The sequence below is a fragment of the Bos taurus genome, chromosome 12 (assembly GCF_002263795.3).
Source record: "Bos taurus isolate L1 Dominette 01449 registration number 42190680 breed Hereford chromosome 12, ARS-UCD2.0, whole genome shotgun sequence".
Classification (NCBI taxonomy): domain Eukaryota; kingdom Metazoa; phylum Chordata; class Mammalia; order Artiodactyla; family Bovidae; genus Bos; species Bos taurus.
This window is the reverse complement of record NC_037339.1, coordinates 70,769,342-70,781,725: the sequence shown is the minus strand read 5'-3', so window position 1 is coordinate 70,781,725 and position 12,384 is coordinate 70,769,342. Positions and strand designations below refer to the sequence as shown.

At 41.7% G+C, this 12,384-nt stretch overlaps 1 protein-coding gene across 5 annotated transcripts in view; it reads right to left on the bottom strand.

Annotated features, from left to right (window-relative positions):
* The window catches only part of LOC523431 (ATP-binding cassette sub-family C member 4-like), a 46,322-nt gene that overhangs the window by 4,175 nt on the left and 29,763 nt on the right, over positions 1 to 12,384 (bottom strand). For 4 of the 5 annotated variants that reach the window (XM_059892306.1, XM_059892308.1, XM_059892304.1 and 1 more), the window contains one exon: positions 10,692 to 10,793. The exons of the other annotated variant lie outside the window; for it this stretch is intronic. In XM_059892306.1, coding sequence (XP_059748289.1) covers positions 10,692 to 10,793 — 102 coding nt within the window. The remainder of the gene's footprint in view (positions 1 to 10,691; positions 10,794 to 12,384) is intronic. 5 annotated transcript variants of the gene reach the window in all.

Below are 12,384 nucleotides of genomic sequence, written 5' to 3'. Positions count from 1 at the left end.
TAACTCCATAAAGAATGAAGAGACAGAGCCAAAGCAAAAACAACACCCAGCTGTGGATGTGAATAGTGACAGAAGCAAAGTCCAGTGCTGAAAAGAGGAATATTGTAGATGAATCTGGAATGTTAGGTCCATGATTCAAGGCAAATTGGAAGTGGTGAAACAGGAAATGGCAAGAGTGAACATTGACATTTTAGGAATCAGCAAAATAAAATGACTGGAATGGATGAATTTAACTCAGATTACCATTGTATCTACTACTGTGGGTAAGAATTCCTTAGAAGAAATGGAGTGGCTATTGTAGTCAACAAAAGAGTCCAAAATGCAGTACTTGGATGCAATCTCAAAAATGACAGAATGATCCCTGTTCATTTCCAAGGCAAAGCATTCAATATCACAGTAATCCAAGCCTATGCCCCAACCAGTAACGCTGAAGAAGCTGAAGTTGAATGGTTCTATGAAGACCTACAAGACCTTCTAGAAAGTGAAGTGAAGTCACTCAGCTGTGTCCAACTCTTTGCAATCCTGTGGACTGTAGCCTACCAGGCTCCACTGTCCATGAGATTTTCCAGGCAAGAATACTGGAGTGGGTTGCCATTTCCTTCTCCAGGATATCTTCCCAACCTGGGATTGAACCCAGGTCTTCCACATTGTAGGCAGATGTCTTACTGTCTGAGCTACCAGAACTAACACACAAAAAAAGATGTCCTTTTCATTATAGGGGGCTGGAATGCAAAAGTAGGAAGTCAAGAAACACCTAGACTAACAGGAAAATTTGGCCTTGGAGTACAGAATGAAGCAGGGCAAAGGACAATAGAGTTTCACCAAGAGAACACATTGGTCACAGCAAACACCTTCTTCCAACAATACAAGAGAAGACTCTACACATGGACATCAGCAGATGGTCAATACCAAAATCAGATTAATTATATTATTGGTGGCCAAAGATGGAGAAGCTCTATACAGTCAGCAGAAAAAAGACAGGGAGCTGACTGTGGCTCAGATCATGAACTCCCTATTGCCAAAATCAGACTTAAATTGAAGAAAGTAGGGGGAACCAATAAACCATTCGAAGTGAGAAACAGATTCAAAGGACTAGATCTGATAGACAGACTGCTGGTTGAACTATGGACAGAGGTTCATGACATTGTACAGGAGACAGGGAGCAAGACCATCCCCAAGAAAAAGAAATGCAAAAAAGCAAAATGGCTGTCTGAGGAGGCCTTACATTATAGCTGAGAAAAGAAGAGAAGTGAAAAGCAAAGGAGAAAAGGAAAGATGCATCCATTTGAATGTGGAGTTCCAAAGAATAGCAAGGAGAGATAAGAAAGCCTGCCTCACTGATCAGTGCAAAGAAATAGAGGAAAACAATAGAATGGGAAAGACCAGAGATCTTTTCAAGAAAATTAGAGATAACAAGGGAATATTTCATGCAAAGATGGGCAATAAAGGACAGAAATGGTATGGACCTAACAGAAGTAGAAGACATTAAAAAGAAGTGGCAAGAATACACAGAAGAACTGTACAAAAAAGATCTTCACAATCCAGAAAATCATGATGGTGTGATCACTGACCTAGAGCCAGACATCCTGGAATGTGAAGTCAAGTGGGCATTAAGAAGCATCACTACAAACAAAGAGAGTGGAGGTGATGGAATTCCAGCTGAGTTGTTCCAAATCCTAAAAGATGATGCTGTGAAAGTGCTACACTCAATATCCCAGCAAATTTGGAAATATCAGCAGTGGCCACAGGACTGGAAAAGGTCAGTTTTCATTCCAATCCCAAAGAAAGGCAATGCCAAAGAATGTTCAAACTACCACACAGTTGCACTCATCTCACACGCTAGTAAAGTAATGCTCAAAATTCTCCAAGCCAGGCTTCAGCAATATGTGAACCATGAGCTTCCTGATGTTCAAGCTGGTTTTAGAAAAGGCAGAGGAACCAGAGATCAAATTGCCAATATCCGCTGGATCATGGAAAAAGCAAGAGAATTCCAGAAAAACATCTATTTCTGCTTTATTGACTATGCCAAAGCCTTTGACTGTGTAGATCACAATAAACTGTGGGAAATTCTGAAAGAGATGGGAATACCCGACCACCTGATCTGCCTCTTGAGAAATTTGTATGGAGGTCAGGAAATAACAGTTAGAACTGGACATGGAACAACAGACTGGTTCCAAATAGGAAAAGGAGTACGTCAAGGCTGTATATTGTCACCTTGATTATTTAACTTCTATGCAGAGTACATCATGACAAATGCTGGGCTGGAAGAATCATAAGGTGAAATCAAGATTGCTGGGAGGAATATCAATAACCTCAGATATGCAGATGACACCACGCTTATGGCAGAAAGTGAAGAGGAACTAAAAAGCCTCTTGATGAAAGTGAAAGTGGAGAGTGAAAAAGTTGGCTTAAAGCTCAACATTCAGAAAACTAAGATCATGGCATCTGGTCCCATCATTTCATGGGAAGTAGATGGGGAAACAGTGGAAACAGTTTCAGACTTATTTATTTATTTATTTATTTTTGGCTCCAAAATCACTGCAGATGGTGACTGCAACCGTGAAATGAAAAGACGCTTACTCCTTGGAAGGAAAGTTATGACCAACCTAGATAGCATATTCAAAAGCAGAGACATTACTTTGCCAACAAAGTTTCGTTTTGTCAAGCCTAGGGTTTTCCCTGTGGTCATGTATGGATGTGAGAGTTGGACTGTGAAGAAGGCTGAGTGCCAAAGAATTGATGCCTTTGAACTGTGATGTTGGAGAAGACTCTTGAGAGTCCCTTGGACTGCAAGGAGATCCAACCAGTCCATTCTGAAGGAGATCAACCCTGGGATTTCTTTGGAAGGAATGCTGCTAAAGCTGAAACTCCAGTACTTTGGCCACCTCATGTGAAGAGTTGACTCATTGGAAAAGACTCTGATGCTGGGAGGGATTGGGGGCAGGAGGAGAAGGGGATGAGGGGATGAGATGGCTGGATGGCATCACTGACTCGATGAACGTGAGTCTGGGTGAACTCCGGGAGTTGGTGATGGACAGGGAGGCCTGGCATGCTGTGATTCATGGGGTCACAAAGAGTTGGACACAACTAAGCGACTGAACTGAACTGAACTGATCCCCGACCACCTTTTTCTGAAGGAAATCAACTTAAAGCTCTAGTTAATAAGCCTCCTGGGATAATAGGAGTGTTTAAATCCAAACCCCTCAGAGGTCTCTCTAACTTGCCTGACAGGTTTACCCAGACTCCTACAGCTATGCAAAGGATTGTTTACAGTCTCCCAACTGGGAGAGGCTTGGGAAGCTCAAGATATTCAAATAGTATAGAGCCTCTCAGGGAGTTAGAAATTATTAGAATAAAACTAGTAGAAGATTTCATTGTTGAGCCAATGCTTGCTGCCAAGTTTCCACATCCCCTGTATTGTATCCTCGGAAGTGTATTACTTAATATAGTTGGTATATAGAAAAAATAAGTAGTGGCCTTGGTGTTAACAACTTTAGACCCTTAAGGTAATAAATTATTTCCTTTGTTGTAAGCCCACTGCACCTTTGCCCTATAGGAATGCAACTTTATCTAACACCTTCGCCAAACTTTAAAATAATTACTCTTAGAGAAAATAAGTCTTATAGTTGACAAACCTTATCAGAGTCATAAAATGTTAACAGGCCTTCTGGCCAGAAGATGATGTAAATCACCTCAACCATTTGTATAGGATAAGTTTTCAGAAAAGAAAGCCTGGTCTCCATAAGGATCAAAGACTGCTGACTTTGCATGATTTCACACCCCCTATTATCCTCTATGCACAACTTAAGGTATATAAGCTCCCTTTGAAAATAAAGCTATGGGCCTTGCTCAAAGCTTGGTATCCCCGTGTCGTTCTTTCTTGTTTCTTTTTCTCTCCTTTTCTTTTCTGTTCTTCCTTCAGGACATTTAATTGGAGCTCGGGGGTCCTCTGGGACCACTTACTTGCCTGGGCTTCTAAGACCCACTCGAGAAAATGCCTCAGGTAGGGCACCTTCAGCGATTCGAGAGGGTGCCTGCGGCCTCCATGGTCAGAGCAAAGCTGATGTCATGGGTTTTATTGACTTTCCGCATAAACCAGTTATAATGAGCCTCTAATCTCTCTGCTTTGCTATTCTAATCACCAACGCCGTCCTCCCCAAGGAATCCCTGGATCCAACCGGGGCAGGACCCCAGTACTCCGGGGTGACCAGAAGGTGGCAGCACTCGACAGCTCATGCTGCTGGGTCCCTCCCACACTGGTTATCCAGGCTCAGAGAACACTTACTAACAAGGATCATAATCTAAGCCACTACTCTGTGCAGACAAGGTTCAAAACCCTGCCCTGTGAAATCTGGAGGCTCCCACAAGACGTTTGTTTCTTTTGTTTTTTTTTTTTTGGCTGCTTCTCTGTGTCTTTGTTGGGATATGTGGGCTTAGTTGCTCCATAGCACGTGATCTTAGCTATCTCTCATGTGATCTCTCATAGCTTGAGATCTTAATTCCTCAACCAGGGATGGAACCAGAGGCCCCCATACTGAAAGGTGGATTCTTAATCACTGGACCACCAGAGAAGGCCTTGGAAGCATTTATTTTAAAACTTAAAGATCGATACCAAGTCTCATCATTTCATGAATGAGACCTGGGTCCCTGAGACCTTCTCCACCTGTCCACCTGGCTGTCTAGGAGAGCATGTTACAGAGCTCACATCTGTCTCCTGCCTCCCAGCTCAGCAGGGGCTTCAATCAGACTCAGCTTCTGTCCAAAACCCCAATGTGTTCCCCTTCCCCTCCGAAGGCTCCCTCACCCATGACCTAACCTGACAGCCCTAATGACTAATGACCCCAGCAAGGGGCACAGTCCTTCCATAGGCAAGGCCAGGACAACAGAACAGGGTATTCTGAACTACGGTGCAATTTACACAGAAGTCAGTGATCATGTTATTAAGCTCTTGAAAGAACAAGATAGTTCATTTTAAAATGCTACATCAGTTCATTTCAGTTCAGTCACTCAGTCGTGTCTGACTCTTTGCGACCCCATGAATCGCAGCACACCAGGCCTCCCCGTCCATCACCAACTCCCGGAGACTCACGTCCATCAAGTCAGTGATGCCATTCAGCCGTCTCATCCTCTGTCATCCTCTTCTCCGCCTGCCTCCAATCCCTCCCAGCATCAGAGTCTTTTCCAATGAGTCAACTCTTCTCATGAGGTGGCCAAAGTACTGGAGTTTCAGTTTTAGCATCATTCCATCCAAAGAAATCCTGGGGCTGATCTCCTTCAGAATGGACTGGTTGGATCTCCTTGCAGTCCAAGGGACTCTCAAGAGTCTTCTCCAACACTGCACTTCAAAAGCATCAATTCTTTGGCACTCAGATTTCTTCACAGTCCAACTCTCACATCCATACATGCCCACTGGAAAAACCATAGCCTTGACTAGACAGACCTTTGTTGGTAAAGTCACGTCTCTGCTTTTCAGTATGCCATCTAGGTTGGTCAAAACTTTTCTTCCAAGGAGTAAGCGTCTTTTCATTTCACGGTTGCAGTCACCATCTGCAGTGATTTTGGAGCCAAAAATAAATAAATAAATAAGTCTGACACTGTTTCCCCATCTATTTCCCATGAAGTGATGGGACCAGATGCCATGATCTTAGTTTTCTGAATGTTGAGCTTTAAGCCAACTTTTTCACTCTCCACTTTCACTTTCATCAAGAGGCTTTTTAGTCCCTCTTCACTTTCTGTCATGCATAGTTTGGCCCAAAAGCAATTCAATGGACACCTGCACACACTGGTGGGGGGGAGGGGTGGTGAGGACGCAGGGGAAGGAAGGACAGACGAAGCGTTGGGTGCCCAGGTCCACTTGAACACCTGCATGGAGGACGCGTTGTTGGGCTCTCCCACCTGCTGTTCTGGGCCGCGGGCTGCCTAGCCACGCTCTGTGTGATGACTGGCTCAGGGCACCTCCCCGGTTCCTGATGTGACTACAGTCCAGTTTTACTAAGCACCACGATAGCCCCAGTACCGCCACTCCTCAGGGACACTTCTCCAGCACCAGAAATCCGGGAAACCATAACAGCTGTGTTTCCTGTTTTGATGCTAAGGCTATTAATACTACCTGCTTTTGGACTGAATGAAAGGTAAATGCTACTGTTTACATAATTCAGAGTTAGTCACTGCCAGTTGGTAAACACAGAATTCTTTCTGTGCCCGCTGTCACACCATTGCCAACCAATTCGAGAGCTAACACCACAACTCTGCCTTCCCCTCCACAGCTCCCACCGCAGCTGCCACATCAGGTGTAACTAAAACCACTAACTCTGAGCTCACAATCCATGCTAAAGTCTGCCTCTGATGCAGCCAGGTTCTTTGGAGGAACTGTCCTTTCTTGGGTGTGTAGGCTGTAATTTTCTTTCTCTATAGATTTACAAATCTAAAAACAAAATTACCACACTCTATGGGCTTCCTTGGTGACTCAGATGGTAAAGAATCTGCCTGCAATGTGCAAGACCCAGGTTTGATCCCTGGGTAGGGAAGATCCTCTGGAAAAGAGAATGACAACCATTCCAGTATTCTTACCTGGAGAATTCCATGGACAGAGAAGCCTGGAGGGCTACAATCCTTGGGGTCACAAAGAGTTGGACCCGACTGAGTGACTAACACCAACCCCACCCTCTGAAAATGGATCTGCTAAATGAACAAGGGCTGGAGTGTAACTCACTGAAACCAAAATATCGTCGTCTTTCAATGTGTCCCACATGGAACATGCTATTCTGGGATCTTTAATTTTTCAAGGGATGCATATAGGAGCATTGCTCTTGAAGAAAAATCAGTTAAATCATTTTGCTCAAGGGGAATATTTAAAGTACTCTGCATGAATATTTGTGGCTTCTTCTTATACCTTAAATGCCTGCTGCTGTGGGATTAGATTCTCTCTTCTTTACATGCCAAATGTAACTCTGTAAGTGATGGAAAACTGTCCTGTGCAGATAGCCTCATGACCCTTTTGCAGGTGCAGTGAAAGTCACTTAGCAGTCCCTAGGCAAGATCACTAGAGTGGGTTGCCATTCCCTTTTCCAGGGGATTTTCCCAACCTAGGAACCGAACCTGGATCTCCTGCACTGAAGGCAGATTCTTTACCATGGAGCCACCACGAAAGCCCAATATTGTAAAGTAATTAGCCTCCAATTAAAATTTTTTAAAAAGTAGTCATTTTAAAGCCTGAAAGATGCATTATTTTTATTCAAACTCAGGATGTACTTTAGTGACCAGAATTGAGAAGAAGGTGCTAAATGAGCATCAATCAGGTGGATTTTGGGCTATCATTTAAAAAGTGGAATAAATTTAAAAATTTAGTATCCTTAGAGTAAAATTTTGTGCTTGATAACAGTTTTTTCTACATGGAAAAAAAGATGCCATGTTCCAGATTTTAAAAAATGAATGGAAAGGACAAAAAAATAGTAAAGTATAACACATTATTGTTCATACTTATAAAGCACTTTGTATCACTTAGAAATTAAAGAATAATACCTTAAAGCCTAGACTTAACCTAAAATGCTGGTGATTTGCTATTTCACATTAAAGAAGGGAGAAGTTGGTCTGAGGATATAACTGTTGATGTGGGCAATAAAAAATCTGCTCTAAGATACTACACTGTTAGTATTTAACTGAAAACTTACCTACTTTATTTCAAGTCCGAGTAACTTAAACAATTTATAGGAAGTCAAAAGCCTTCAGCTATTGAGCCACCCTAAATTTTTATTATGGCTGTTAAAAAGTATAAAGTTGATTTAATTATATTTTCCTTTGTACTTCAAAAAAGTATCCTAACTGTTGTACCTTAAGATTTCCACTGAGCTTTCTTAAAATGTAACTTTTATGAGGTAAGAAAGAAGTTGTTTTAGAATCATTTACTAACTCTTTAATGAAACAATCATTTTAAGTTTTGACACAGAAAATGTGAGCAGTATAATTTCAGAAAAAATCTTAGTTGATCAGATTACTGTCAATTTATAATGATGATTGCCCTAGGTAAATAGATCATACTTTTTATTTCTTCTCACCCATCTTTTTCTTCTTAGTTTCAGTTCCTGTGGTATGGTAAGCATGCATACTTTCATCTCTTTAGTTTCCCTATGAATCACTAGTTTTTTCAGGTTTAGAGGGATCCTTCTTCCCTGCCTTTGACACACAGGATTAGTTCAGGGGTTTAAGTCAGTTTAAAATGAGCTTTTGCTCACTAAGGCTCCAGGTCGTTAAGGCTTTTTTGTTTTAGTTTCCTTACCCTACAATGGCTAAATTTAGCACTTGGTTTTCAATATTATATAGTAAGATATGACAAGTTGCTCTTGACCATTTCTTGAGCCAAAATTCCTTACATTTAGTTAATTAAAGGTTCATAAAATGAAGATTTACTATTTCTTCATTGCTTGCTGGTACAGCTATAGTTTGTCTTACTCACAAGTTTATACATATCCCTAATGTTTTCAAGTGCCTTAATTGTTTAATATCTCTGGCTTCAAAGGTTTCTGGGAAAAGATATGCTTACCTCACATTTTTGTGTCTCCCTCAGTAGTGACAGTCTGGTACCGCATGAAAAATATTATGGTGCCATGACTGTTAGTTTCTAGTGAGTGCTATTAGACTAGATTCAGTTGAAAATATTTAGAATTTCCATTCCCTGAAAGTGGTAAAAATTAGCTGCAATACCATAATCATCATTTACCTAGATAGGAATACCTTTGCTTTGCTTTGCTAAGTCACTTCAGTCATGTCCGACTCTGCAACCCTATGGACTGTAGCCCACCAGGCTCTTCTATCCATGGGATTCTCCAGGCAAGAATACTGGAGGCGGTTGCCATTTCCTTCTCCAAGGAAACCTTGACACACAATAATGTTAACATTGTATCTATTTTTGTGAAAACATAGCTGATGAAGCCTCTCATCTCTGTAATTTTGAATTCTGCTCTAACAGAATCATAATATGCCTTTAGATTTTACAAGAGACTTACAACAGAACTCACAGCCTTTTCCCCTCTTCCTTCAGGAGTTTAGTATCTTGAGTTAGTAATAATGTGTTTTGTTTTGTTTTGTTTTTTTAACTTTAGAAGCTATATAGAAACCTTTTCAGATTTTTCATCTGATTTATTCACATGGACTATAGTACAACTAAAATCCCTTATTCTACATTACAGGCATTTGCTGCACAGGCAGACTGCTGAATACAGATATTTTTATTTCAGTTAATAACTGCAGAATATATACTGAACTTATTTAAAATAAATCTACATGTTTGCTGTGAACATAAGAATTCCACTAATAAGTTCAAACAAAGTATGTGTTAGCATTCACATGAAATGTTCTCTATAATGGAATTTTAGTGGTGCTTTCTATAAATGCTTCAAGAGCATTATGACGAGAAACACCAACCAGAAGGTAAATCCACCGTATTAAGGTAACAGAAGCTCTCAGGTTAGATCAGACACCTTATGTGAGTTTCCATGGACAGAAGGTACAGGGATGTGGTTTCATGTATGAGGGAACAAACCACTGGTTGTCGGTGGTGATGGCAGCTGCTGAGTCAGAAGCAGGTGAACAGGATGCAGGGAGCACCACAGAGTCACAGGGACAAAATACAGGACAAGTCTACAGTCAGGACACGTGCTCTGTGGTCCCCACTCTGACAGCCCAGCTCCTGGGCTCTGCTGTGGAGGGTGGACCCTCTGGTGGAGGCGCCGCCTCCCTGAGTCCCTCCAGCCCTGGGGATGGCAGCAGCTTCCTGCCTTTGATAACCCCTGGGTTGTCTCGCGCACCACCATTTTGCCTTTACTGCTTTTTTCTCCCTCTTTTATCATCTGCGTAACTAATTCCCTGCATGGAACTCCCTCTCCCGCAGTGGGGTTCTGTTTTCCTAACCAATCCTCACTGATACAGGAGGGTGAGCACAGAAGACCACGGAACCGGGGAGCAGCGGGGCATTTCAGTTGGTAAAGGGCTGCACTGGGCGTGTGATACTGACAACTTCTTGAGACCAGACCCTGTTGTTTTTTCTGTTTGACTGAACCTAACAAATAAACCAAGTGTTGGAAATCACCAGCTCTCCTAGTCAGCTTCCACACAGCGCAATCCTTTAACTAGGAATCACTGGTGCCCACTATGATCACCTGCTGTCTCCTCCTACCCTGAATGCCACCAAAGTATTCAGAACCATCCAGAAGCTCAGGATGGGGGAGCACCCACTCTACCCCACAGCAAAGATCCAGATCATGGCCTCACTCTGTGTATAATGAACTGGTCTGAAAATCAAGGCAAAAAATATACGCTGATTCCCCAAAGCCTCTTTAAAAACTAGTTGTGTATTTTTCAGATAACCCATATCACATTGCAGCATTTTGTTTGTCCAATTCTGTAAATGCTAACATTACAATTGTATGGACTTTGAGATCAAAATATGATAATACTTTGAAAGTTCTATTGAAAATGAGAGCGAGCACAACATATCAAACATCTTAGGCTGATTTTATAATTTATCTCCATTAGATACAAACATTAGTCCTCAATTTTTGAAAATTTTTGCAACATACTTTTAGTAAATGAGCAAGTCACATTTTACACCGTGGGTAAAATCTAAAAATTCTCCAATAAATTGTAGTCACAGTTGTCTGTTAGCATTCATGATCTTGGAATGGAAGATCTGTTACCTCATCCCAAAAAGCAGTGAAATCTTGCATGTCCACCATCACTTCACCCTCTGATGGCAGCTGAGTGCTGACCTGTGGTATTTCATCAAGTAATAAAAAATTCTACAGAAACGAGGGAAAAAACAGATTGTTAAACTGCAGGAAGAAAGCACAAACAAAAACAATTGCTTTCCTGGGATTTGCAAACTTTGAACAGTCTAAATACTGTTTTGCTAAAAAGTATTAGTTCACATTAGAACATATTATGCAATACATGAGACACTGGTTCGATTCCTGGGTCAGGAAGATCCGCTGGAGAAGGGTTAGTCTACCCACTCCAGTATTCTTGGGCTTCCCTTATGTCTCAGCTGGTAAAGAATCCACCTTCAATGCAGGAGACCTGGGTTCGATCCCTGGGTTGGGAAGATGCCCTGGAGAAGGGAAAGGCTGCCCAGTCCAGTATTCTGGCCTGGAGAATTCCATGGACTGTATAGTCCATAGGGTTGCAAACAGTCGGACACAACTGACCAACTTTCACTTTCACTCAGAACATATTAAATAATGTATAGAACAAAATATTACATAATTACTATTATTACATAATTACTATTATTACATCTTATGGTATATATCAATATAATCTTAAAATATAGTGTATTTGTTGTTGCTCAGTCACTAAGTCATGTCTGACTCTTTGCAATCCCATGGATTGCAGCACTCCAGGATCCCCTGTCCATCACTATCTCCAAGAGTTTGCTCAGATTCATATCCATTGAGTCAGCGATGCTATCCAAGCATCTCATCCTCTTTCATCCCCTTCTCCTCTTGCCCTCAATCTTCCCCAGCATCAGGGTCTTTTCCAATGAGTTGGCTCTTGGCATTAGGTGGCCAAAGTATTGGAGCTTCAGCATCAGACCTTCCAATGAATACTCAGGGTTGATTTCCTTTAGGATTGGCTGGTTTGATCTCCTTGCAGTCCAAGGGGCTCTCAAGAGTCTTCTCCAACACCACAGTTCAAAAGCATCAAATCTTCCATTCTCAGCCTTCTTTATGGTCCAACACTCACATCCATACATGACTAGTGGAAAAACCATAGCTTTGACTACAGGGAACATTGTTGGCAAAGTAATGTCTCTGCTTTTTAATACACTGTCTAGGATTGTCATAGCTTTTCTTTGAAGGAGCAAGGGTCTTTGAATTTCATGGCTGCAATCAGCACCTGCAGTGATTTTGGAGACCAAGAAAATAAAGTCTATTTCTGTTTCCATTGTTTCCCCATCTATTGCCATGAAGTAATGGGATGAGATGCCATGATTGTAGTTTTCTGAATGCTGAGGTTTAAGTCAGCTTTTTCACTCTCCTCTTTCACCTTCATCAAGAGGCTCTTTAGTTCCTCTTGACTTTCTGCCATAAGGGTGGTGTCATCTGCATGTCTGAATTTATTGATATCTGTCCCAGCAATCTTGATTCCAGCTTGAGCTTCATCCAGCCCAGCATTTCTCATGATGTACTCTGCATATAAGTTAAAAAAGCAAGGTTACACTATACAGCCTTCATGTACTCCTTTCGCAATTTGGAACCAGTCCATTATTCGATGACCAGTTCTAACTGTTGCCTCTTGACTTGCATACAAGTTTGACAGGAGACAGGTAAGGTGGTTTGATATTCCCATCTCTTTCATGATTTTCCACAGTTTGTTGTAATCCACACAGTC